Raw genomic sequence first — 25,849 nt, 5'->3', positions numbered from 1 at the left:
CTCTGAGTACGGGACCAATGGACAAATTAAATACCAGCCGAGTCAGCTGGATCAAGAGCTAGTTAGAGTGAACGCCTCCCCACTTGACAGCCCCATTCAGGAAGTCACCCATCACCAATTTGACAATGCCACAATAAAGTTGACACCCTGTGGGTGGTGGTGCTTCTTTATTCAGAAGTTAAAATGGTCACACTTCCAGCACATTTTGCACATGCCAGAGGCAGAAAATATTCATTCCCACGGGAACAAATATTAATACAAAATATTAATTATCTCTAATATTGAATGTCTGCACCCCCTTATTTTTGGCAACAAAATCATATTTATTTGCATATAAGTCGATCAATGCCTTTCCATCTCAAACCTTAATTTTAAGGCCACTTTCCAAACTTCCTTGCAATAACAAATCTTCGTTTCTTTGGGGGTAAAATAAATACATGCGTATTGAATCCAACTGAGTCAAATACGTTGTTCTTCAGAGGCAACACATTTATTACACAACACGTATATACAAAAGGGGTAACTGCCCCTTTACCAGATACAGGCTCGGGTGATGACCACCCAGCTAACTACACTACCATAAAGGAGTTATGGCTACGATGGACCGGACCCCCACTCGGGTCCCGAGCCACATGTTGGTGCCTCTTCAGACGTAGAACGTGGAGCTTCCTGCTTGCAGAACGAAGCGATCCTGGTCCCTCCCAGGGACCCACCTTATATCCTCCTGGGTTGGGGCCGGCTCCACCCTCGGCCCCGTCCACCTTTGCGAGCGTTCCAGCTCTCTCTCGATCCCTTTCGAGGGCTCTCCCCGGACACGTGATCACCCCCTAGCCCCCCCCACCTGGAGGCCTCTACGGGGTCAACCAGAGTGCCATGGCCCGGGGCAACCCTGTCCTAAGGCTGACACTCTCCCGCTCCCTCCTGTGGGAGCCCGCACTGCACGCCATGCGTGGTGCCCTCGCTATCCCAGGGCTCACCAAGCCCCGCTAGGGCTGGTACTACACCCACCTACGGGGTGTACGCACGCCGGCCTCACACATATGTAGTGGTGGTATTGACGTGCGCCGGCAGTGAGGGATCACGGGGCGCGGGGTTGGGAACGCAGTGTGGGCGTGGCATGGACGCGCGCGCCGGTGGTGAGGCGCGCTCACACAAGCTGGGAAGAGAGGATCGTAGCGAGTGCGCAGTGATTGGTCAGATAAGTGGGTACTCTCAGCGACGTCCGCAGGAGGGGTATAAAGGGGGACGCGCGAGAGCACTCGTGGTCAGTGTTAACCAGTTGAAGACCGAAGACGGGGTGGAGGAGATAGGGGCCCTGTGTGGCTCGGAGCCGAGACTGGGGGGACCGTAGTCCGACGCCCGTGTGGGTCGGGACGGTGGTACCCAGAGCCGAGACGGGCACCCCGGCTGGGTGTGTCCCGGACGGCAACGGGGCGTAAGAGCCCGTGTCAGTACAGCTGAGTGGGTGTTAGTCGCCCGTGTAGCTGAGTGGGTGTTAGTCACCCGTGTAGCTGAGTGGGTGTTAGTCACCCGTGTAGCTGAGTGGGTGTTAGTCACCCGAGTAGCTGAGTGGGTGTGGGTCACCCGTGTAGCTGAGTGGGTGTTAGTCACCCGTGTAGCTGAGTGGGTGTTAGTCACCCGTGTAGCTGAGTGGGTGTTAGTCACCCGAGTAGCTGAGTGGGTGTGGGTCACCCGTGTAGCTGAGTGGGTGTGGGTCACCCGTGTAACGAAGTCGTAGCTGAGTGGGTGTCCGTCACCCGTGTAGCTAAGTGGGTGTTGGTCACCCGTGTAACGAAGTCGTAGCTGAGTGGGTGTCCGTCACCCGTGTAGCTAAGTGGGTGTTGGTCACCCGTGTAACGAAGTCGTAGCTGAGTGGGTGTCCGTCACCCGTGTAGCTAAGTGGGTGTTGGTCACCCGTGTAACGAAGTAGGGTGTTAGTCATCCGTGTAACTACAAGTTGGTGAAAATAAAGAGTGTGCTACCCGTGAAGTCGTCTCCTGCCGAGTTACTACTTTACAACTGGCGTCAGAAGTAAACCTGTCTTCAAGGAGAAATGGACACAAGGAAGACTTCTCGTTCCCACGTGCAAGACCGGGGAGACGACGACGTACCGGTGACACCACCCTCGGGAGGAGAGGACGAGGAGTTGCCGCCGATGCAGCACTTCGCGGAAATGGCCGATGCTCCGCCCGCCTCCGACACCAGCCTGCAGGACGCACATTCCCGCCTGGCGGAGTTGCTGCTCGCCGCCGCTGCAATCTTGGCGGAGATCTCCGTTCCAGCGGCCGGAGGAACGCCTGCGGGGTTGGAAGAGGCGGCGCGGCTGGAGGGTTCCCGCCATACGGCGTTTCGCGCCAAAAGTTTGGGAGTTGGCGCCATTTTTGAGGGCCCGACTCCGCTTGGCGGGAAACGAGGACACCACGTGGCCAGAGGTCTCCACACAGCGCAGCCCGCGTCATCGGCGAGCGCCGGAGCTCTCCATTTTGCGCCTGCAGAGGGAGCCGACATTTTCTACAACCACAGCGGCGCGCGGGAAAATCGCTCCAACGACGACGACGACGATCGAGTTCTCCAGCAACGATTGCCCGCGCTGTCGGTGTTCAAGGCGGACGGGGGCGACTGGGGAGCCTTCCAGCGACGGTTCATCGCGCATCAAGAAATGTCGGGGTGGTCCGACACCACTGCCCTGCGCGCGCTGCCAGCGATGCTCGACGACGACGCGCTTGCGGCCTTCACGTCTGCCCCGAGGTCGTCCCGCTCCACGCTCCAGGCCGCGCTGCACCTGTTGGCCAAGGTGTTCGGGCCGCCCTCGACCTGTCGCCACCAGTTCTACGATCGGCGGAAGGTGGTTGGAGAAACAACGCTCGCCTATCGCACGGCGCTGCTCGCCCTGGCAGATTCAGCTTTTCCCCGTATGGACAAGGAGGGGAAGGACGCCATGGTGACGGAGCAGCTGCTGGCGCTGGCTCACGGATTGGGAGTTCCCATTAATACGGCGGACGAGATGGACATCTGCTCCCTGGGGATTGCCACGAGTATCCACGCTTACGAGGTCCTACAGCGGAAGCCGACGGTCGTCTGCGCATCGGTGGAGAACGGGGCACCGGCCGCCACGATCATCGGACCTCAGCCTGCTGTGCCTCGGGAGGAGGCCTTCGCGGGTTCGAGGCCGGGGGAGTGGAGAACGGGCGGTCGTTCGCCCACACGCTCCTCCAGCAAGCTGGAGCAACCGAAACCCACGACGTCCCTCGTCGTCTGCTACAACTGCGGCCTTCGGGGCCACGTCGCGTCGGGATGCCGGGCCCCGCGTCAACGCACCGCGGGACCACGTCCGGACGACGCCCAGGGATTCAAGACATCCCAACTGAACCCGGCAAGTCGCGGCACCTCACACGTTCGGTCCACAAGCACGGCACATTCGGGTCGCCGCTTAGCGGTGGGGGGACCGGGTATGGGCGCCGGGGGTTCGGTTCGGCGAGAGGGGTCCGCGTACGGCCCGAAGGCAGTCGAGTGGTCCGAATTAGCCCACAGGATTGTGGCTGCGTCGGCCGGGTCGTCCGTGGTAACGGGGTACATTGACGGGGTTGAGGTCCGGGTGCTCGTGGACACGGGTGCGTCGGCCACTATTATTTCGGACCTGATTTATAATATTCTTCCCGTACAATGTCGACCACTTCTGCCGGTGGACGTACCGTTTTACGCGGCAAACGGGGGATCTTTGGGAATCATCGGCCAGATTCGGGCGAATATTTGTATTGGCGACATTAAATTGGCGGGTCCTATTTTTGTATCATCATCGTTGGCCGTTCCTTGTTTACTAGGCACGGATTTTCTGTCTAAGATGCCCATAAAAATTCTCATAGACCAGGCCTGCATTGAGCTTCCATCGGGTCGGCGGGTTGAGTTTTTGAAGAGTCCAAATAAGATACGCACGGCTTGTGCGACGGTGCAGGCGCTGGCAACCCGGACTGTACGGGTGCCCCCGGGATCGCAAATGTTGGTGCCCCTTCGGTTGAGAAAACCCCTTGGGGCGGATGCGGGGGCGCAGGGAGTTCTATTGGGGCCGTCTAACAGGGCTAAAGGGGACCTCGACTTAGCGGTGGCCCAGACCATGGTGAGGGGGGACAGTGAGCCGTTCGTTGTGGTCCTGAATACGGGGTCGCGGCCGGCCGTGATTACGCAGGGAACGGTGCTCGCTCACGCCGCGCCGCTGCCCGTCGAGGAACAGCTCGTTGCTCACGCCGATTCGCATGTCGATACGCATCCCCAAAGTGAGGAGGGGACGGAGTGGTTGGACTCGTTGTGTGCCGGGTCCAGTACCTTGTCCAGTGTGCAGAGGGGTGCATTGAGGGGCTTGCTGCTCGAGTTCGCTGACGTGTTTAGCAGGCACAAGTACGACATTGGCTGCACAGACCTGTTGCGCCACCACATAGAGACTGGGGATGCGGCCCCTATTCGACAGAATCCCTTCCGGCTCAGTCCAGCCGAGAAGGAGCATGTGCAGTCAGCAGTAAATGACATGTTGGCGGCCGACATCATTGCGCCCTCTTCCAGTCCGTGGGGTGCTCCTATCGTCTTGGTTAAAAAACAGGATGGATCCCTGCGGTTCTGTGTTGATTTCCGCCGCCTAAACAAAATATCAATGGCCGATGCGTATCCGCTCCCCAGGATGGATGAGTCGCTGGATGCCTTGGCAGGAGCACAGTTTTTTTCGACGCTCGATTTGCTTTCGGGATTTTGGCAATTGCCCCTCGATGACGAATCAAAACCTAAAACCGCTTTCCGGACACCGGGAGGCCTATTTGAGTTCAACCGATTGCCCATGGGTTTACATTCCGCTCCTGCCACGTTCCAGAGGCTCATGGAATTGGTTTTGTCAGGCCTTCAATGGGACACCTGTTTGATTTACCTCGACGATATCATCGTTTTCAGCCGAACTTTTGAGGAGCACCTCCAGCGACTGAGGGCAGTGTTTCTCAGGATGCGTTCCGCGAAGCTTAAATTTAAACCGGCTAAATGTTTTCTGCTTCGGGAATCGGTCAGGTATTTGGGCCATATCGTTAGCCGTTCGGGGATCTCGACGGACCCTGCTAAGACGGAATGCGTCGGCTCATGGCCAACACCGACCTCTGTTACTGAAGTCCGCAGCTTCATAGGATTTGCCTCCTATTACCGTCGTTTTGTCAAACAGTTTGCCACCATAGCCAGGCCCCTGCACGCCTTGACGGCTAAAGGGGTGCGGTTTCACTGGGGGCCGGAGGAGGAGGCCGCGTTCTGCTCCCTGCGTGACGCCTTGGTGCAGGCTCCCCCCTTGTGTTACCCCGATTTCACGCAACCGTTTGTGCTCGACACGGATGCCAGTAACACGGGTATCGGGGGAGTGCTCTCACAGGTGGTCGGGGGGGTCGAACGGGTGGTCGCCTACGGTAGCAGGGTTCTGTCCCCCGCGGAACAACGCTACTGTGTGACACGGCGTGAATTGCTGGCGATCGTGTTTTTTATACAGCAATTCAGGCCGTATCTGTATGGCCGTCACTTTACGGTTCGCACGGACCATGCGGCTCTCCAATACGCTATGCGGGTGGCGCAGCCATCCGGCCAATTGTCCCGATGGTTGGAGGTCCTTCAGGACTACCAATTCACGACGATTTACCGCAAGGGGTTGCGCCACTCGAATGCGGATGCATTGTCACGGTTGCCGACGCGTACGGAATGCGCATGTCAGTTGGGATCGGCGCGGTGTAAACCTTCTGTCGATGTTCCCGCGGAAGTGGTGCTAGCCGCCACGGATACGACGGGGGTCGACGCCCCCACGGGGAGGGACTCGCTGTTAGCATTGCCTCTCATCGAGTGGGGCCGTCTGCAAATGGCCGACAGCTCCCTACTCGCGCTACGTCGGAAGGTTAACGTTCCCGAGGGCGGGGAAACGCGGGTCGGTTCCTGGGTGTGCAGACAGGGCCTCTTGATGAAGTGGGACTCCATGTCCCGGCGTCACGTGCTTGTGGTGCCGGTTGCTGTACGGGGTAAAGTCGTCCTGGCTGCCCATGAACGACTCATGCACCTGGGGTTTCACAAAACGCTCGCCCTCATTCAGCGAGACTACTATTGGCCTGGGATGGGCAGTGACGTGGCGAACATTCTTAAGGGGTGTGTAGGGTGCGCTAAAAGAAAACCGCCACCAATAGCGGCTAATCCACCGCTTCAATCCATTCAAGTTTCGCGCACGAACGAATTGGTCGCGCTAGACATCTTGGGGCCCTTTCCCACCACACCTCGGGGAAATAAGTTCCTGCTGGTTGGCGTAGAGTACTTCACCCGCTGGCCCATGGCGTGGCCACTCGCCAACCAGTCGGCTGCGGCGGTGGCGGACGCCTTTGTCCAAGGTTACGTTTTGGACAAAGGCGCCCCCGAACGCTTGCTCACGGATCAAGGGAAAAACTTTTCGAGTGTTTTGTTGCGCGAGGTGTGCGACCTGTTGGGTACGAAGAAAGTACGTACCTCCCCGTACCACCCGCAGACTGACGGTATGGTTGAACGTCTGAACAGGACGATTACGTCTATGCTGTGCCAACAGGTATGCGACGACCAGGTGGATTGGGACTTACAGGTACCGGGGGTACTAGCGGCCTATCGGATGGCACCCCATGCGGCGACGGGGTTTTCTCCATTTTTTCTGATGTATGGGCGGGAGGCTGATCCGGCCATGGACGTCCAACTGGGGATTTCACAGCCACGTGCAAAATCTAAATTGGCAGACCACATTAAGTTTAACATCGCCAAATTGGGGGAGGCGCGAGAGGCTGCGAGATTGAATTCACGCTCTCGGCAGATCGCGAACGAGCGATTGCATGAACGGAAGGTGCGTACGCACAATTGGGAACCGGGCGATAAAGCCTGGCTGCATTGTCCACACGCACCGTTGGCTACGTCCCCCAAACTGTTGAGACCGTGGAGGGGACCGGTGGAAATTGTGCGGGTTGCACGACCCCAGAGTATACAGATTAAATGGGGAAAACGCCGTTGGTACGTGCACCCCTCCCGACTGAAACCCTACGCGGCGCCGCGTGACCCCGGGTTGTGCCGTGACGACCGAGCGTGGGATGTGACCGTCGACTCGGGGAGGGATGTGTCGCAGGCTGATCCTCACGTGTCTCCACCTGACCCACCCCCAGGTGTCTCGGACCTGACGGCTGTTGACCGTCGGGAACCGGAACCCCGGGGCTCGCACGGAGCCCCGATGCCTGTCCCATGCCTCCCTGAACTGCCGGCGCTGCCGGATGGCCAACTGCGTCCTGTGCCGTACGACGGTCCGGCAAGGCGGACTCGATCAAGGACGCAACACTTTTCATGAAAAAAAAAAAAATATATATATTCTTTTTTTGTTAAAGCCCGACTTCGTTGCCGGCTTCCCCCCCTCTGCCGGGGTAATGTCCCGTTCAAGGGACGCTCGGACATTGGGACATTGCATGAGTCGGAGAGAAAAGAAGAGAAAATGATTAAAGAAATTTTTTTTATTGTTACTCTTTCCGCATACACAGTATCGTTGCCACTCGCCGGATTGTGCATGTTGTTCTTGTTGCGGGTGGGGCGGTTGCTGGGTTTTGCGGATTGCGGTGTTCATGTTGTGTTATGTTACGGGGCACACATGGGAGTGAAGGGGTGTTGTATGGTTTATTAGCAGCCGGGTCGGCTGCGAGCTATGTGGTAGGGGGTGATGTAGTGGTGGTATTGACGTGCGCCGGCAGTGAGGGATCACGGGGCGCGGGGTTGGGAACGCAGTGTGGGCGTGGCATGGACGCGCGCGCCGGTGGTGAGGCGCGCTCACACAAGCTGGGAAGAGAGGATCGTAGCGAGTGCGCAGTGATTGGTCAGATAAGTGGGTACTCTCAGCGACGTCCGCAGGAGGGGTATAAAGGGGGACGCGCGAGAGCACTCGTGGTCAGTGTTAACCAGTTGAAGACCGAAGACGGGGTGGAGGAGATAGGGGCCCTGTGTGGCTCGGAGCCGAGACTGGGGGGACCGTAGTCCGACGCCCGTGTGGGTCGGGACGGTGGTACCCAGAGCCGAGACGGGCACCCCGGCTGGGTGTGTCCCGGACGGCAACGGGGCGTAAGAGCCCGTGTCAGTACAGCTGAGTGGGTGTTAGTCGCCCGTGTAGCTGAGTGGGTGTTAGTCACCCGTGTAGCTGAGTGGGTGTTAGTCACCCGTGTAGCTGAGTGGGTGTTAGTCACCCGTGTAGCTGAGTGGGTGTTAGTCACCCGTGTAGCTGAGTGGGTGTTAGTCACCCGAGTAGCTGAGTGGGTGTGGGTCACCCGTGTAGCTGAGTGGGTGTGGGTCACCCGTGTAACGAAGTCGTAGCTGAGTGGGTGTCCGTCACCCGTGTAGCTAAGTGGGTGTTGGTCACCCGTGTAACGAAGTCGTAGCTGAGTGGGTGTCCGTCACCCGTGTAGCTAAGTGGGTGTTGGTCACCCGTGTAACGAAGTCGTAGCTGAGTGGGTGTCCGTCACCCGTGTAGCTAAGTGGGTGTTGGTCACCCGTGTAACGAAGTAGGGTGTTAGTCATCCGTGTAACTACAAGTTGGTGAAAATAAAGAGTGTGCTACCCGTGAAGTCGTCTCCTGCCGAGTTACTACTTTACACATACATAAGTACCTCGCACGACATGGCCCTCTACGGCCGGCACCACACAGTGACATCCCCAATGTCACGACACATGCTTAAATTTCTTCTCTTCGCGAGAACAAATGTTTGTTCCTCGAAAAACTAATATTCAGGGGGAGAAATACTCAGGGGAACCAAAATTGGTTTACATTGAAAAGCCCCATGAATAGATGGAATGAATCGCCATGTCTCACTCGTTCAATGCCACGATTTTGCAAGTGGAAACTTCGATCAAGAAGTGTGCATTACGTCTCTTAGTGTAATGGCTCCAAACCTTACAAATGCAAGCAGTGGAGCAAAATGAGTTTACACAACAACCCTGTACTATAAGTTCGGAATAAAAATGTATTTTTTTACATTGGAGGAGGAATCAGATGAGCTATCAAACTCTTTTTTTACGACAATAATGTTACGACAACGAACAATACAAAAAACGGTACTTGTGAAAAGTACAGGAAAGGTAAACAAATCACCCAAAAACATACAAAAAAACCGAAAACATCCCCACCCTACCAGGCAAAGTCCACTGACCTATTACGTTATTTTTCAGAAGCGAACTGGCCACAAATGATAGCTCAACAAAGTGGCTTTTCATGGAAATTTATAGCAGAAAAATTATCTAAATAATCTCAATGCATGTGGCGGGGAAACCAGAGGACCCAGAGAAAAAAATACATGCGACCACGGGAAAAACATTCGCACTTCGAATTTTGCTTAAAGTTGCCGGATGATGCATTGTTTCGCATACACTGTACGTTGATAATGAAGAATGCGAATGACCTGCTCAGCACAACCACATCACGTAATGTGCTGAGCAGGCTTATGAATGTAAAATCGAAGTATCTTTGGATAAGAAATGTATTTTTGGATGAAAATATATATTTTAAAAAGCCTATTTTTAAAAATATTTTTGGGTTCATAATATATCCTTAAGGTTAGGCTGTGTAATTATATGACTGAATTTCAGTCATAAGAGCCTCCTTGGCTTGCAGATATTATGTTGTAGGATACATATTAAATTATCAACTGTTATAAAATGTCCAACCAGTAGTTTAAGCTTCAGTTGTGTTATGTTCAGGAGATGGTGAGGGCAAGTGAGTCACATACGGCATGGTGGGGAGGGTAAGTTAAATTCGGCTCTAGGAAATTCTGGAAGGGTCAGGTTGGGGTATGAAAACAGAGGTGGAGTGGGGGAGGACGTCGGAGGTGCTCGATAGATTTTCGTATCGCATAATCGTGAGAGGTGGCCGGGTTTTTTTGAGGCCTGCATCTAGCAGGCTGATAATGATGTTGTACCCCTTAATTATTTGCTGCTTCTCATACACAGGTGGAGATTCGGAATGCTGATGGTTCACCGTCGAAAGAGGTGGACGTTGTCGCTAAAGTCCAAGTAGGTTCAGACACCATTAATCCTCAGAAGATGCGCACAGACTCCAACGGAGTGACCTCATTCACTGTGACACCACCAAATGCCAACCAACTGACAGTCACGGTGAGTTTCATTTTTGTGGGTGTGAGAAGGTAAGGTCAGCAGTTACATACAGTAATACCTTGACTAGGCAGACCTCGGCTATGCAGCTGGACCAAGTTGGCCTCGAGGGCCTCCAATTTTCTCCAAGCCTATTCTCTATGATTTGGTAGACCTTATGTGGTTTGATCTAGCACCTGCTGAAATGGCGTATTTATATACAGTAGAGCATCGATTATCCGGCAGCTTAAGAAGGGGTTGCCGGATTTACAAAAACATCATTACTCTTTGGTTCTTTCGGTAAAGTCACGTAGAAAGAAAATAGATAATATAATAATAGAATACAACGTTTCGATTGCAACACAATCAGCTATCATCAGGTATGAATGAATGAGAAAAACAAATAAAGTAAACTCATAAATACAATGCAATATAACCAGAGAGTCAGCTAACGCAACAGTCAACACCGCACCTGGTTGATTATGTTCTTCCAAAGATTGCTAAATCTGTGTTTGTTGACTGTTGTGTTGGCCGAGTCTCTGGTTGTATTGCATTGTATTTATGCGAACTTAATTTGGAGCTTTCGTGACTGCAGGAATTACTCTTTGGTTCTTTCAGTAAAGTCACGTATAAAGATAAAATAATAAATTAAATACTAGCATACGACGTTTCGATTGCAACACAAGCAATCATCAGGTATAAATGAAATAGAAACACAAATCTAGTATACTTAGCAATGTAATGTAATACAACAAGAGTCGGATAACATAACAGTCAACACCCTACCTGGTTGATTACGTTCTTCATCAGAATGCTAAATTTGAGAGAGAGATAAAACACAGAACCAGAAACATAGACATATAAGCAGACATATCACAGAGATACATAAAGAGAGACAAACATAGGCACACAGAGAAACCACGCCTCTGTGTCGAGGCCTTAAATAGAGAGAGGGGGCGGGGGCGGAGAGAGAGGGAGGGGTTAGAGAAATTAGCATGTCAATGAGTGGCACAGTGAGTGGCACGGTGCAAAAGGTTGAAAAAATTAGGAGACAGGGAGAGAGACACACTGAATTAAATAACCTAGCAAAATTTCGAAATTTAATGTAATGCAACACAGAGAGTCGGTCAACACACAACGCATAGCATGGTTGATTACGTTTTTCAATGATTGCTAAGTTAGAAGTTAAGTGTGAAATTTTTAAGAGAAACAAGACACAAACACGAAGAACAGACAAAAGCAGAGAGGGAGAGGGACAACAGCCGAGACACACAGAGAGAGCAGAACATAAGAATGACAAAACGAGTGGAGACAGAGAAAGTACACTAAATCAAATAAACCTAGCAAAATTTCGAAATGTAATGCAATGCAACACAGAGGGCCGGTCAACACACAATTAACGCATAGCCTGGTTGATTACGTTCTTCCAAAGATTGCTAAATTAGAAGTTAAGTTTTAAAGACACAGACACGAATACCGATATACAAGCAGAGAGAGACAACAAAAAAATCCAGAGAGAGAGAGAGAAAAAACAAACTTAAAACTTCGTTGTGTGTTGACCGACTCTCTGTGTTGCATTACATTACATTTAAAAATTTTGCTAAGTTATTTAATTCAGTGTGTCTCTCTCCCTGTCTCCTAATTTTTTCAAGCTTTTGCACCGTGCCACTCACCGTGCCACTCATTGACATGCTAATTTCTCTAACCCCTCCCTCTCTCTCCGCCCCCGCCCCCTCTCTCAAGCTTTTGCACCTTGCCACTCACCGTGCCACTCATTGACATGCTAATTTCTCTAACCCCTCCCTCTCTCTCCTCCCCCGCCCCCTCTCTCTATTTAAGGCCTCGACACAGAGGCGTGGTTTCTCTGTGTGCCTATGTTTGTCTCTATGTGTCTCTGTGATATATGTCTGTTTATATGTCTGTCTATATGTCTCTGGTTCTGTGTTTTATCTTTCTCTCAAATTAAAAATTCTCAGGAAGAACGTAATCAACCAGGTAGGGTGTTGACTGTTATGTTATCCGACTCTTTGTTGTATTACATTACATTTCTAAGTATACTAGATTTGTGTTTCTATTTCATTTATACCTGATGATGATTGCTTGTGTTGCAATCGAAACGTCGTATGCTAGTGTTTAATTTATTATTTTATCTTTATATGTGACTTTACCGAAAGAACCAAATAGTAATTCCTGCAGTCACGAAAGCTTCGAATCTCGTTTAAAAACATCATTATTAAAAATAGCCTATTCGCGTTTTACTACGTGAAATTAGCATAAATAAATATACACATAGACAAAAATATCATAAAAAAATTACAGTATTTGCTGTACCGTACTTACCACTCCAATCTCGAAGACTCTGCCTGGGGTGATGTACAGTGAGGGAAAAAAGTATTTGATCCCCTGCTGATTTTGTAAGTTTGCCCACTGACAAAGAAATGATCAGTCTATAATTTTAATGGTAGGTTTATTTGAACAGTGAGAGACAGAATAACAACAACAAAATCCAGAAAAGAACGCATGTCAAAAATGTTATAAATTGAATTGCATTTTAATGAGGGAAATAAGTATTTGACCCCTCTGCAAAACATGACTTAGTACTTGGTGGCAACACCCTTGTTGGCAATCACAGAGGTCAGACGTTTCTTGTAGTTGGCCATCAGGTTTGCACACATCTCAGGAGGGATTTTGTCCCACTCCTCTTTACAGATCTTCTCTAAGTCATTAAGGTTTCGAGGCTGACGTTTGGCAACTCGAATCTTCAGCTCCCTCCACAGATTTTCCATGGGATTAAGGTCTAAAGACTGGCTAGGCCACTCCAGGACCTTAATGTGCTTCTTCTTGAGCCACTCCTTTGTTGCCTTGGCCGTGTGTTTTGGGTCATTGTCATGCTGGAATACCCATCCACGACCCATTTTCAATGACCTGGCTGAGGGAAGGAGGTTGTCACCCAAGATTTGACGGTACATGGCCCCGCCCATCGTCCCTTTGATGCGGTGAAGTTGTCCTGTCCTCTTAGCAGAAAAACACCCCCAAAGCATAATGTTTCCACCTCCATGTTTGACGGTGGGGATGGTGTTCTTGGGGTCATAGGCAGCATTCCTCCTCCTCCAAGCACGGCGAGTTGAGTTGATGTCAAAGAGCTCCATTTTGGTCTCATCTGACCACAACACTTTCACCCAGTTGTCCTCTAAATCATTCAGATGTTCATTGGCAAACTTCAGATGGGCATGTGTATGTGCTTTCTTGAGTATGGGGACCTTGCGGGCGCTGCAGGATTTCAGTCCTTCACGGCGTAGTGTGTTACCAACTGTTTTCTTGGTGACTATGGTCCCAGCTGCCTTGAGATACTTGACAAGATCCTCCCGTGTAGTTCTGGGCTGATTCCTCACCGTTATCATGATCATTGCAACTCCACGAGGTGAGATCTTGCATGGAGTCCCAGGCCGAGGGAAATTGACAGTTCTTGTGTTTCTTCCATTTGCGAATAATCGCACCAACTGTTGTCACCTTCTCGCCAAGCTGCTTGATGATGGTCTTGTAGCCCATTCCAGCCTTGTGTAGGTCTACAATCTTGTCCCTGACATACTTGGAGAGCTCTTTGGTCTTGGCCATGGTGGAGAGTTTGGAATCTGATTGATTGATTGCTTCTGTGAACAGGTTTCTTTTATACAGGTAACAAGCTGAGATTAGCAGCACTCCCTTTAAGAGTGTGCTCCTAATCTCAGCTCGTTACCTGTATAAAAGACACCTGGGAGCCAGAAATCTTTCTGATTGAGAGGGGGTCAAATACCTATTTCCCTCATTGAAATGCAAATCAATTGATAACATTTTTGACATGCGTTCTTTTCTGGATTTTGTTGTTATTTGGTCTCTCACTGTTCAAATAAACCCACCATTAAAATTATAGACTGATCATTTCTTTGTCAGTGAGCAAACGTACAAAATCAGCAGGGGATCAAATACTTTTTTCCCTCACTGTACATATCTAAGCCAAAACGATGGTTTTAATGTACTTGAAGCAAGTGCTCTTGCTTCCAAGTTTTCCAAACACAGATTCGCTATAGCAGTAGATAAAGGAGGGCCCATTGCTGCCCCTTCCTTTTGTTTAAATAAATCACCTCTCCATAAGAAATAAGTGTTATTTAGACAATGGTCAGCTAGTTTAGGAATATCTTTTGGTAAACCTGTCTTATTTACTAGCATATCAAGTACTGTAAGTGACTCATTAGCTGGGACCTTAGTAAATAGAGAAATTACATCATAGCTCACCAGAATATCATTAGGGTTAAGTTTAATAGCTTTAATCACATTCACAAGGTTTTTCTTACAAATGAGATGTCTTACCAATGTAGGGCTGTATTTGTTTAGTTACATATTTTGCTCATTTATATATGGCAGAGCCTATTGTACGTACTATGGGTCATAATGGGATAACGATTTTATGGATCTTTGGTAGGCCGTATAGTCTAGGTGATTTTGAGACCCTTGGCTTAATTTGGTATTGCTCAGCCTTGGGAATTCATACATTTTCAATGATTGCAGTAGTCTTACGTTCCAATAATTAGTTGGATCTCGTTTAATTTTAATATAGGTACTTTCCTCCAGTAAATCTTACATTTTATTATCATAATCCGCTCGTGACATCACTGCAGTTGTGCAGCCTTTATGAGCTGCCGGAATTTGGATATTTCTATTTGATCGAAGCTCTCTTAAGGCCGTTGCTTTGCTAAAGCTAATATTTATTTTTGGTACTTTGTTATTCTCAATTATTTTGGCAACCTCATTTCTAGTTATCTCTGCCTCATTATGTGGAAAGTGCTTTACTACTGATTCCCACCTCAGCAATTATCTCATCTACGAAAATTTTACGTGGGGCAACGGCAATGTTAAGACCTTTAGAGAGTACCAATATCATGTCGTTGGTTAAATCAGTGTTAGTTAAGTTCATTAAGTTTGTTTTTAAATTGTTCGTTATTAGTCGGGGATTGTTTTTTATGAACTCTAGATAATGTATTAGTTTGGTTAGGTTAAATACATTATCAGTCGATTGTTGTGTTATAGTGTCGATTATATTTCAATAATGTATGGATACACTATTGCTGATATGCAGGTGAACGTTCTTTAGAGATTCAGAAATGTGAGACAATTCACTCCTGTTATGCTGTATTCTCTCTAGTAACAATAATTTGCTAGGTTTGTTTAGTATTTGGTTAGCTTTAACAGACTTAACGTGATGTGTTATTTTAACTGTAATTGGTATTACCTTTGTGTAATTATTGTTCGTGTAATTCATTGTTTTTTTGTTGAGGCCCGGCTCTGGCTCCTTTCGGATTGGGGCGAGGGGTGTAGCAGAGCCGTTGTGTGGGTTGCAAGCATAGCAGCGAAACACCGCTAAGGAGAGTTAACTTGGGCAGGAGGCCAAATGGACATTTGCGGTAAAGGGCCCAACCCCAGCACCGGCCCTAATCTGGCCTATCCCAAAAACATCGAAAACCTACATGTAGAGTACTTGAATTTGTGTGTCATGATGAAACGTGTCTGTTCGCTGGTTGTTTGTGTGTAGGTGAGAACGGACGAACAACATCCACCAAATGAGCAGGGAGAGTTGGTGTACACAGCTCAGAAATATGCCTCTGCAAGTTATATGCACATCGATGTGGCACGAAGCCTGCGATTGGGCGATACCCTGAATGTATTTCTGACAGCCAAAACCATGCAGCTCAATGCTGTAACACACTTTACATACATGGTACGTGCAGTATTGGTGCAGTATTTCATTCAAATGTCATGACTTCCAGTAAGAAAAATTGAGCATCACACTGATCTTCATAACTATTAATAGTGTACTAAATTTGGCAATTGCACAATTTATGGCAATCAAACACCTACAATATTGGGCAAATACCCCAATGTAGAAACATGACCTACAAATTACTCATTTAGGATCACACATAGCAGCAAAATTGCCCTCTCCTGTGAAAACTTGTCAAAACCTTCCTAAGAAACTCTTGTTAAACAAGTGCTCTAAATCAAATCACAAAGGAAGGCAATGCTATGTTTCACAGTCTGCATGAGTTTCACAGCAAGGAGCGATGTTGCTATGTGTAATCGCAATTAAGTAATTTGTGAGTCATTTCTTAAATGTGGCGCCGGCACACAATGGCTGACTTGTTCCAAATGACGTCACGGGATCTTTAACGTCCACGGTGAAGCAGACGCTTAGTATTTTTATGGTTAATACACTGCAGTTAAAAACCAACAAGCAGGAAATGCATTACCACTGGGCCATATCACCACCTCAACATGATAAACAAATCTAAAATAAAATAGTGATATTTATGACATTAGTGGTTTGCAGTTAGCATTCGGCAGCTACCATGGTTATTACAGCAGGTGAATTAACTGTAAATTCACACTGCCTGCTTTCAAAGCGGTTGTTAAATATTTCCTGCTCTCATTAGACATGAGTAAGTAGGTCATTTTGTGCTTACGTCATAGTCCAAATTTGTAAAAATACCTGCAAATTACTCAATTTCCATTACACACAGCAATATCTTTCCATATTAGTAGACTATATCATCAATGTAACACAGTGTATTCCTTCATGACAGCCCTGTGCCACAAGAATAGCACAAATACCTAATGTATAATTATACCTTGCCGATTGGCAAGAGAGTGTAAGTCATCGAATTGTAACGCACGGTCCATCACCAGTTACACTGTTCTGTCCTTAAGGAAACGTGGATCCTTCTCAGCATGTACCTTGAGCTCCTGGTGTATGCCAGCCCGATGCTCTGTATGGTACTCGTATGTCAGAAGGTGCCTTTTTGGCCCGACTGCATAAGCTGCCACCCACCAGGGGGATGAGAATGCAATTATGTCCCCGAGGCAAAAGTTAAATGTCACTGTTATGGATCAAATTTAGCAGACACAAGTTTTTGAGCAATTATATTGAGTTGTTTTTGATAGTGCCACCCTCCTTTACGCTAAAGCATATCAGATTGTTTCATACGCGATTCACGACTTGCATCACATCTCGTCATATTAAAGGGCACCCCTCTCTGTCCATTTGTGGCACACGGTGACTCAGTCCCTGGCCTACAAGCGGGTATTAGTCTGCAAGTAGGGGTCGATTATTTATATTGCGTGTAATCCCATTTGAGTAATTTTGAATAAAAAATATTTTCGCTTGTCCCTTTAATGTTGCGTGCATTCAATTGTAGGTGCTGACACGAGGCGTAATTGTGAAATCTTACCGCAAGACCAAAGAGTCTGGAGGAGGGCCGTCGCATGTCAGACTACCCATCACACCCGACATGGCTCCTCACTTCCGTATCGTGGCCTACTATATCCTGCCAGACGGCGAGATTGTTGCAGACTCTGTAACAGTGGAAGTCACCGAATTGTGCAAAAACCAGGTATGTGTGTAAAATAAATGCTTTCATCACGCAAATCGTAGGCAGCATGATATTGTAGTGCACATATGTACATTCTGAGTTTTCATGAGAAGCAAATGCTTTTCATGATTATTCTTGTGTCATTATTCTTGTGTAACAGTGAACTACCAACATATTTTTTAAAAATAGATATATCTGTTTCAGCCCAATTTTGTTCATGTGTCTTTTTTTACTTAACTTATTGAAGCAGAAAAACTATTGTTCAACACAGGGAAAGTGTGTTTGGAATTTTCGGGGTTGGTTAAACGATAACCGCTAAACGAGAAAAAACATTTTAGTAATCTATTACGAGTTATGAGAGTAACGAACCAGAAATCGTTTCCAGTAATCAAATCAAACTTTACTTTTATACATGCTACACGATATTATACGTAACAAATGTTACCTTAAAAAAATGACATGCATTATAATGATCTACAAGTAGAATAAAATGCATAATAAACACGATAAAAGCATCGTAATTCAAAGCCAATCTAAAAAGTTATATCCTCAGGCAAGCCGTTCAAAAGGCGAGGACCATCTTACCTATATAAGTCACTTTTTGTCTGTCTGTCTGTGTACACACCCTTGTGACGCTTTTAACTGACAAATTGTGGGGTTTACGTATCAAAATAGTTCCCAGGTAAGACGCGATATGCCCCGGGACGAAAAAGTGATATTTGTATTTCCCATCCGTCAACTTTAAAGTAGTTAAATTAACAATTATGCATTTTATAAGCAGTTCCTTTTATAAGCAGAGGACAGCACCAAAGCACGCATCTGCACATGCGCAAGAATGCTGACTCGTGGTTGCCCTACCAACGCACATACGATTGGTGGGGGCGGGGAAAAATTCTCATTCGCATTAAAGATGCAAAAAAATTAACCCGTAAAAACAGTTTTTCACTATAAATCCTTTATATGCATGGCGGCTAGAGTCCTCTCGTCCTCTGGCTTGAGATGGCTGCCACCTATGGGTCAGATGATTGCCTGCCACCATTAAGCAATTGGTAATTAAATATAATTTATTTTTTTCTAAAAAGTGTAAAATTTAGGAATTTTTTTTCACGAAAATAAATTGTCACACAACGAGTCTGTGTGCAAAATGTCAGCTCGATTGGATCACGGGAAGTGGGTTAAAAAACGACCGAAAGATTTGCACGGTCGTAAGCGCGCAAGCAAGCAAGTGAACTTAATATAAAGGATTTAAAAAATACACAATGCTGAGGTAGATTCTTCACGGTGTGATGTCTTCCCCCCCCCATTCCAATGCGTGCACTTACGACTATAGGGTCAGTATATACTACTACTACTCTAGTCCTTAGATACTGTTACTGTAGAGCAGGTGGGGGGATGGTGATGGGGCGGGGTAGCAGCCAATCCCCAGCCTGCCAAAATCCCACCTCGGCTGGCTGGGCAATCTAGGCGAGGCCGGAGGTTATGCACGGGACTAGGCCTCACCAAGGCACTCTGTTAAGTTAGTAGTTAGTACTATAGCGTCGATATATACTATTATAGAGTCGGTATATACGACTATAGAGTCGGTAGATACTCCTGTAGAGTAAAGAGATACGACTGCAGAGTTAGTATATACTGCTATAGAGTCAGTCTATACTACTATAGAGTTAGTAGATACTACTATAATCAGTAAATACTACTATAGTGATAGCTGATACTGCTATAGAGTTAGTATATACTGATATAAAGTCGATGAATGCTATTATAGAGTTGGTAGATACTACTACAGTTAGTAGATACTACTATAGTCAGTATATACTACTGTAGTGATAGTATATACTACTATAGTCAGTATATACTACTTTAGTGATAGTATATGCTACTATAATCAGTATACACTACTGTAGTGATAGTAGATACTACTATAGTAAGTATATACTGCTATTAAGTCGTTATATACTTCCTATAGATTTTGACTTGAAACTTTCGTGACTGCAGGAATTCATATTATTTGGTTCTTTCAGTAAAGTCACGTAGATAGGATAAGTAAAATAACGTGAATACAAAAAACTAAACAAAATAATAATAAAAAAACTAAAAATACTAATGTAGACTTTAGCCTGATTCTTAATTTGAGTGAGTGTACTGGCAGTCGATAATGTAGACTGTAGCCTGGTTCTTAACCTCGGTGAGTGTACTGGCAGTTTATAATGTAGACTGTATCCTGGTTTTTAAGCTTGGTGAGTGCATTCGCAATCTATAATATAGACTGTAGCAATGGTTATTAAACTGAGTGAGCATACTGGCAGTTTAGAATGTAGACTGTAGCCTGGTTTTTAACCTGAGTGAACATAAAAGCAGTCTATAATGTAGACTTATTCTTTGGTTCTTGCGTAATATAATAAAAATAAAAAGTAACTGCTGCCGCAGTCACAGCTTACTGAATTTTATGTACTGTGTTAAATCGGACCTGGATCTTGTGTTTGCTCATGATTTTGGAAATCTTTTTGGTAACCCCTGCTACGTATGACAAGGTGATGGTTTTGATTGGGTCCTCAGATGGTTCTCTCCCAACGGTTGTGGTGATAGCTTTACGGATTGTGTATTCCGAAAATCCATTCATCTTGATGGCTTGGTGTACGTGCTCCAGTTCACTGGCTAGGTGGTGATGGTCGGAAATGCAATGAGCCCTATGGTGTAGAGTTTTGATGACGGAATTCTTCTGGGCTGGACGGTGTTGGGAGTCAGGTTTTAGATAGAGATCCATGTGGATGGATTTCCTGTAGACAGAGTGTCCCAATGAGCCATCTGGTGTCTTTTCGATTAAAATATCCAAGAATGGTAACCTGCCATCTTTTTCCACCTCCATGGTGAATTTGATGGCTGGGTGTATGGAATTGATGTGGTTGAAGAATTGGTTCAGAGCTGGCAGGCCATGTGGCCAGATGACAAACGTGCCATCCACGTATCTCTTCCACAAGGATGGCATCTGTCTCAAAATTTTCTATGAAAATGTATAAAAGACTTCGTCACACACTGCTGGTCTCCGTTGCTCTTTTATTTAGCTTCTTGCTCACATCCCGCTGGTCCTGACAACGGACCAGTGTCTCCTCACGCGCGCCCCGCACGCGCTTCCTCGTCAGTTATTCCGCTCCCCCACTCTGCACACCGCTGGCCGACGGTGTGCCGAAGCTCCTCCAGCCATGTGGCTAATGGCACGGATCCCCTCCGGCCATCCAACGTGGTTCAGCTTCTTCACTCCAGAAACTGACCCGGAGCCCTTCCGGGCTCCCACCTATATCCCCTTTACCACGTGATCCTGTCTCCTCCCCTTCCGGACCGTCAGATCCGGCCTTCCCATAGCACCCTGCTGGCTCCACCCCTATTCACCTCGCTTCCGATTGGACCCGAGGTGAACGGCGGGCCCTCCCATATGCCCCCATACTGGGCTCCGCCCCCCAATACCCCGGGCCATATGATTGGGCCAGAGCCCAGCAGCGAACCCCGTTTATGCTCGCATTGCAAAAACATTGTCTCTCATTAGAGATAAGGGAGAACCCATTGGGGTATCTTCAACTTGTTTGTAGAATGTACCATTCCAGGTGAAGTAAGTGTTGGTGAGGCAGTGTCTCACCAGGGCCGGTACATCAGCATTCAGTCATTGTTGAACCAAATCTTCAATGATTGCAATGGTGTCAGGCACAGGAACGTTGGTAAACAAAGAAACTACATCGAAGCTGACAAGCATTGAAGCTGAAAGCTTTAAGTCAATATTTAAGTGAGTAAGGTAATAAAAAGTGAGTAAAAAGTGATTAACGCTATGTGTGGCTCAACAAGTAACTATAACAATTACCAATTAAATACCCAAACCCACCTATACAATATTTCCACTACCTACAAATGTACATTAACAATGCGGAGAAGGGTGTGAGTACAGAACAACACGAAAGAGAGAAAGAAAACAGTGCAGTGAACCGCGACCACTCGGAATCCCCTTCATCAGCAACATCCCCCACCCTCACTGTATAACAACACCCACAAGCACAATAAAGGCTAGGTTCAGCCAATAACCGATACGGCTTACTGAGTGCGACAACCAACAGGGGGTGTGGGAGTGTGTGCATGGGGATAACGAAACCCAAAGAGTTTTTGGATGAGTCCTCATCGCCGGGCATCAAGGAGCGGTGGACTTGCTCTCCCTGGAGGTCCCGAGGGGAATATGCAAATGTCCTGTTGATCCCAGCTCCTCACGAAAATCAGTAGGACGGGTCGACGGGTTCTCCTCTCCCAAATCCAGTGGAGACGGCGCAGGTGGCGGCTTGGAGGACGTCAGGCACGCGGCACCTGAGGATGGGATCAGATCACTCCACTGAGGACCACCTTCAGCGGACACACACCCCAGCTCGCCGGACACATCTGACACTTGGCCCCTGCGGTGTGACGATGGAACAAACTTGCGCGGCGCGATGAAAGGTTTGCCGGAAAGATGGGATGTCGACCGGCAATTTCAAGGAAACTTGGAATTTGGCGAGTCCCGCTCTCTGCTCTTCAGAGAAGATGGCGGCTGCAAGCTTGGGCTTCGCCACGGAGGTTCCCACTTGGTGGGAAATGACGGCGGGAACTTCGTTGCTGCTTGGCTCCGCTGCTCCCGCTTCCACCGCTGGCTCCACGATGTAGAGCTCCGCGAGGATGGACACCACGGTGTGGAGGAGCTCGGTAAGGCAGCCATGTGCAGCCTGGCGCAGCCTCCCCGTCGACGTGGAACAGTCGCGTGGCCGGTCGGTGCTCTGCTCCACCGGCAATGCTTCACCTCCCTCCTCTGGGGCTGTTTGCGGGATGAGATCTTCGTCTTCATCATCCGATGTCCTGGTACATTGTCTGCAGCGCGTAGACATAGTCTAGGGGCTAGCTAAGTAAAAAAAAAAAAAAATCGCGTTTGGCCACTTCCGACACCAGTTGTAGTGTATTCAACTGAGTTCCAGACGTACTTCTTGGAGGCAACACATTTATTTACACCAACACATTAACACAAAGGGGTTAATGCCCCTTCACCATATAACCTAGGGTGGTGGACTACCAGGCTAACTATGCTAGTTACTGGGAGTAGCTACAACAGACAGGACCATAGTTTGAGTCCTCGTCCACATGTTGGTGACTTCTTCTCTTGGACGTAGATCGTAGATCTTCAGACGATGACAGCAATGCAGATCCCCGGTCCCCGGTGGGGACCCGGTTTATATGCTCCCGGGTCGTGGCTGGCCCTGCATTTAGCTACGACTGACCACCTTCGAGAAACCTGTGGTTTCTCGACCCTTCCCGTAGGATCTGTCCCCTGACACGTGACCACCCCCTAGCCCCCGCCTGGGTGCCATGGCCCAGGGTAGCCTCATCCCATGGTTGACCCTCTCACACTCCTTTCTGTAGGAGTCAGCACTGCACGCCATGCGTGGTGCCACAGCGCTATCCAAGCACTCACCGAGCCCCCTCTATGGCTGGTGCTACACACACCTACAGCATGTCCGCGATGACAATGCATCACATGCCATGCCCCACTAGAGCTGGCATTAATCAGCAACATTCACAATGTCTCTAGATACATACGTGATGTCCGCGATGTGAGTACATTGCACGCCGTGCCCCTCTTGGGCCGGCACCACACAGTGACATCTGAGACATCTGAGATGTCACACTACTATTGAGTCAATAAATACTACTACAGTCAGTAGATACCACTACAGTCAGTAAATAGCTACATCATGGGACTTCCTTTGCCAGTACCAAAATATGAGAATAGATTTTCCATTTTATTTTGGCAACAATTAAGGTGTTAAGATGTTAAAACACCAAACTAAAACCTTTTGCAAGGAATCATGTCTGCATTAACCACAATTCTTGTGGTCAGAATGCAAAAAACATACTCTGATAATATATGCAGAGACAGCTTTTTTTTTAGCCTAGTCTCAAACAGTGTGCAAATATTATCAGTGTGTTTTTTGTTTGTATTCTGACCACAAGTATTGTGGTTAATGCAGACATGCACCCGACTCAAGAGCTGCATGGTTCACAGGGCTATACCTAATCAATGAAACTTGAACCGTGATTGCTTGTAAAAGGTTTCAGTGGTGTTTTAACATCTTAACACCTGTTTTGTTGCCAGAAAAAAGGGGAAAACCTATTCTCATGGTCAGTAAATACTGCTACAGTTAAGAGATACTAGAGATACTACTGTACTACTGTAGAGTTAGTAGATACTACTAAAGTCAGCCGATACTACTATATGAAGTCAGTAGTGAGTTAGTAGAGTTAGTAGTTACTACCATAATCAGTGGATACTACTATACAGTCATTAGTTCCAACTATAGAGTCGGTCGATATGACTATAGAGTCGGTACATACTACTAAAGTCAGTAGTTACTACTATAGTCAGATACCACTACCGTCAGTAGATATAACTACAGTCAGTATATACTGCTGCAGTCAGTACATACGTTTTTAGAGTTAGTAGATTATGGTATAGAGTCAGCAGATACTGATATAGAGTCAGTAAATACTATTATAAAGTCAGCAGATACTGCTATCGTCAGCAGATACTGCTATAGAGTTAGTAGTTACTATTATGTTCAGTAGATACTACGATAGAGTCGGTAGATACTACTGTAGAGTCAGTAGATATAACTACTGTTTGTCGATACTACTGTAATGCGTGACTTCCGCGACATGTCGTGTAGAGGGTACTCTTTTTTATTTCACATACGGCACAACACAGGCCCACTCTATCTTCTTCCTTTTCTGAGAACAACACTTAGATGTTAGCATCCCTACAGGCTACACACATGGTCGATCATCCGGCGTGGGTCCACCTGTCCACTCTCGGCCTTTGCCGCTGACTGACGACATGCCGGTAAGGCTGGTGGAACTCGGCAGGAGATCTGCCACATGACTGGACGACGGAGAGAGATGACGGCGAGCAGCAATGCAGTCCGGACCCAAGACTCCACACACTGACCACGAGTCTTCCTCTGCCCCCGCTGAAATTGCCGCAAGGCGCGGCTAGGCTCCGCCTCCGGCCACGCCCTCTCATGGAACATTCCCGTTAGGTTCCCAGAGTATCTCAGGCAGCCCGCCCCTTACCTTTGGCCCAGACACCTCTCCCTTTGGGATTGGATGATGTTTTAGTGGTGCCCGTGCTTTCCTTTTCCAACCAGCAGGTGTCATCATGTCATTACACTACTGTAGTGCTGAACTTTACGCAGACAACTTATTTTTCCGTCGTCACTTTTTATTACAAAACTCTTTATATTCCACAACCGTGACTTCAGAGCGTTCTCTGCTTGCTCGCCGTGCTCCGCTTGCCTCGCTCGTTCCGCTCCCTCCGTCTCTCTCTCCGTCTCTCTCTCCCCGGCTCTCCTCTTTGCTTCGACTGTCTCTGTCTCTTGGCGTCTCCGTCTCACTCCGATTGTCTCTTTCTCTCTCGGCGTCTCCGTCTCACTCCGACTGTCTCTCTCGGCGTCTCCGTCTCACTCCGACTGTCTCTCTCTCGGCGTCTCCGTCTCACTCTCTGTCTCTCATGTCTTCTCTCTTTCCTGTTCCACTGCTAGCCTTATCCTATCTCTCATATCTTTTCTGTTCCTGTTCCACTGCTAGCCTATCCTATCTTTCATATCTTCTTGTTCCTGCTCCACTGCTTCTCCCCGACTGTCTCCATCCACCTCCCAGCAACAACTCCCCGTCACTCTCTCACGCTCCCATATATATCCCCATCCTCATTAATTACCAATTAATTAACCGGCGTCCCCACCAATGCTTCGCGTCCGTGGCTTCCGCCGTTATCGTCCCCATCTCCAGACTTGCTGGCGCCACCTTGCCCCTGACAACAACAACCAGCCAATCACTGCCCTGCATCTTATAACCACTTAACGAACCGTCTCCCTCCGGCCGTTATCCTCCCAGCAACACCTGCTTGCCCTGAGTTGACCCCACTGTCCATAACACACACGTGTTTCCAATTCCTCCTCTTGGTGCGCGTTAATCCACTATATCACCCCCCCCCCCGTGATATAGAATTATCCATCCCAGCTACGCACAAGCAATATAACGTGCGATCAGTGGACGGGTGAACAACCTGCAACAATCAACAACACGACTAACAAGGGTCCAAACAACAATGTCGTCCCACAATAACAATTTCAGCATAGTAACGCTTCAGTCATATCTTCAACGGAAAGTCCTTCCTCAAGAGCGGGTTCCAGCAGCCGGGTAGACAGGGGACAAGGATGGGGAACGCTCCCTCGTTGACACGGAGCTGCGTCCTGCCCTCGATGCAT

At 48.1% G+C, this 25,849-nt stretch overlaps 1 protein-coding gene across 1 annotated transcript in view; it reads left to right on the top strand.

Annotated features, from left to right (window-relative positions):
* Nucleotides 1-25,849, top strand: part of LOC133349576 (complement C3-like) — a 320,240-nt gene that overhangs the window by 123,546 nt on the left and 170,845 nt on the right. Inside the window, 3 exon segments of the mRNA XM_061563146.1 lie at nucleotides 9,988-10,152; nucleotides 15,695-15,880; nucleotides 17,355-17,549. Coding sequence (XP_061419130.1) covers nucleotides 9,988-10,152; nucleotides 15,695-15,880; nucleotides 17,355-17,549 — 546 coding nt within the window.

The sequence above is a fragment of the Lethenteron reissneri genome, chromosome 30, assembly GCF_015708825.2.
Source record: "Lethenteron reissneri isolate LAM-NWPU_2019-01 chromosome 30, ASM1570882v1, whole genome shotgun sequence".
NCBI classification, from domain to species: domain Eukaryota; kingdom Metazoa; phylum Chordata; class Hyperoartia; order Petromyzontiformes; family Petromyzontidae; genus Lethenteron; species Lethenteron reissneri.
This window is presented reverse-complemented; position numbering and strand designations above follow the sequence as displayed.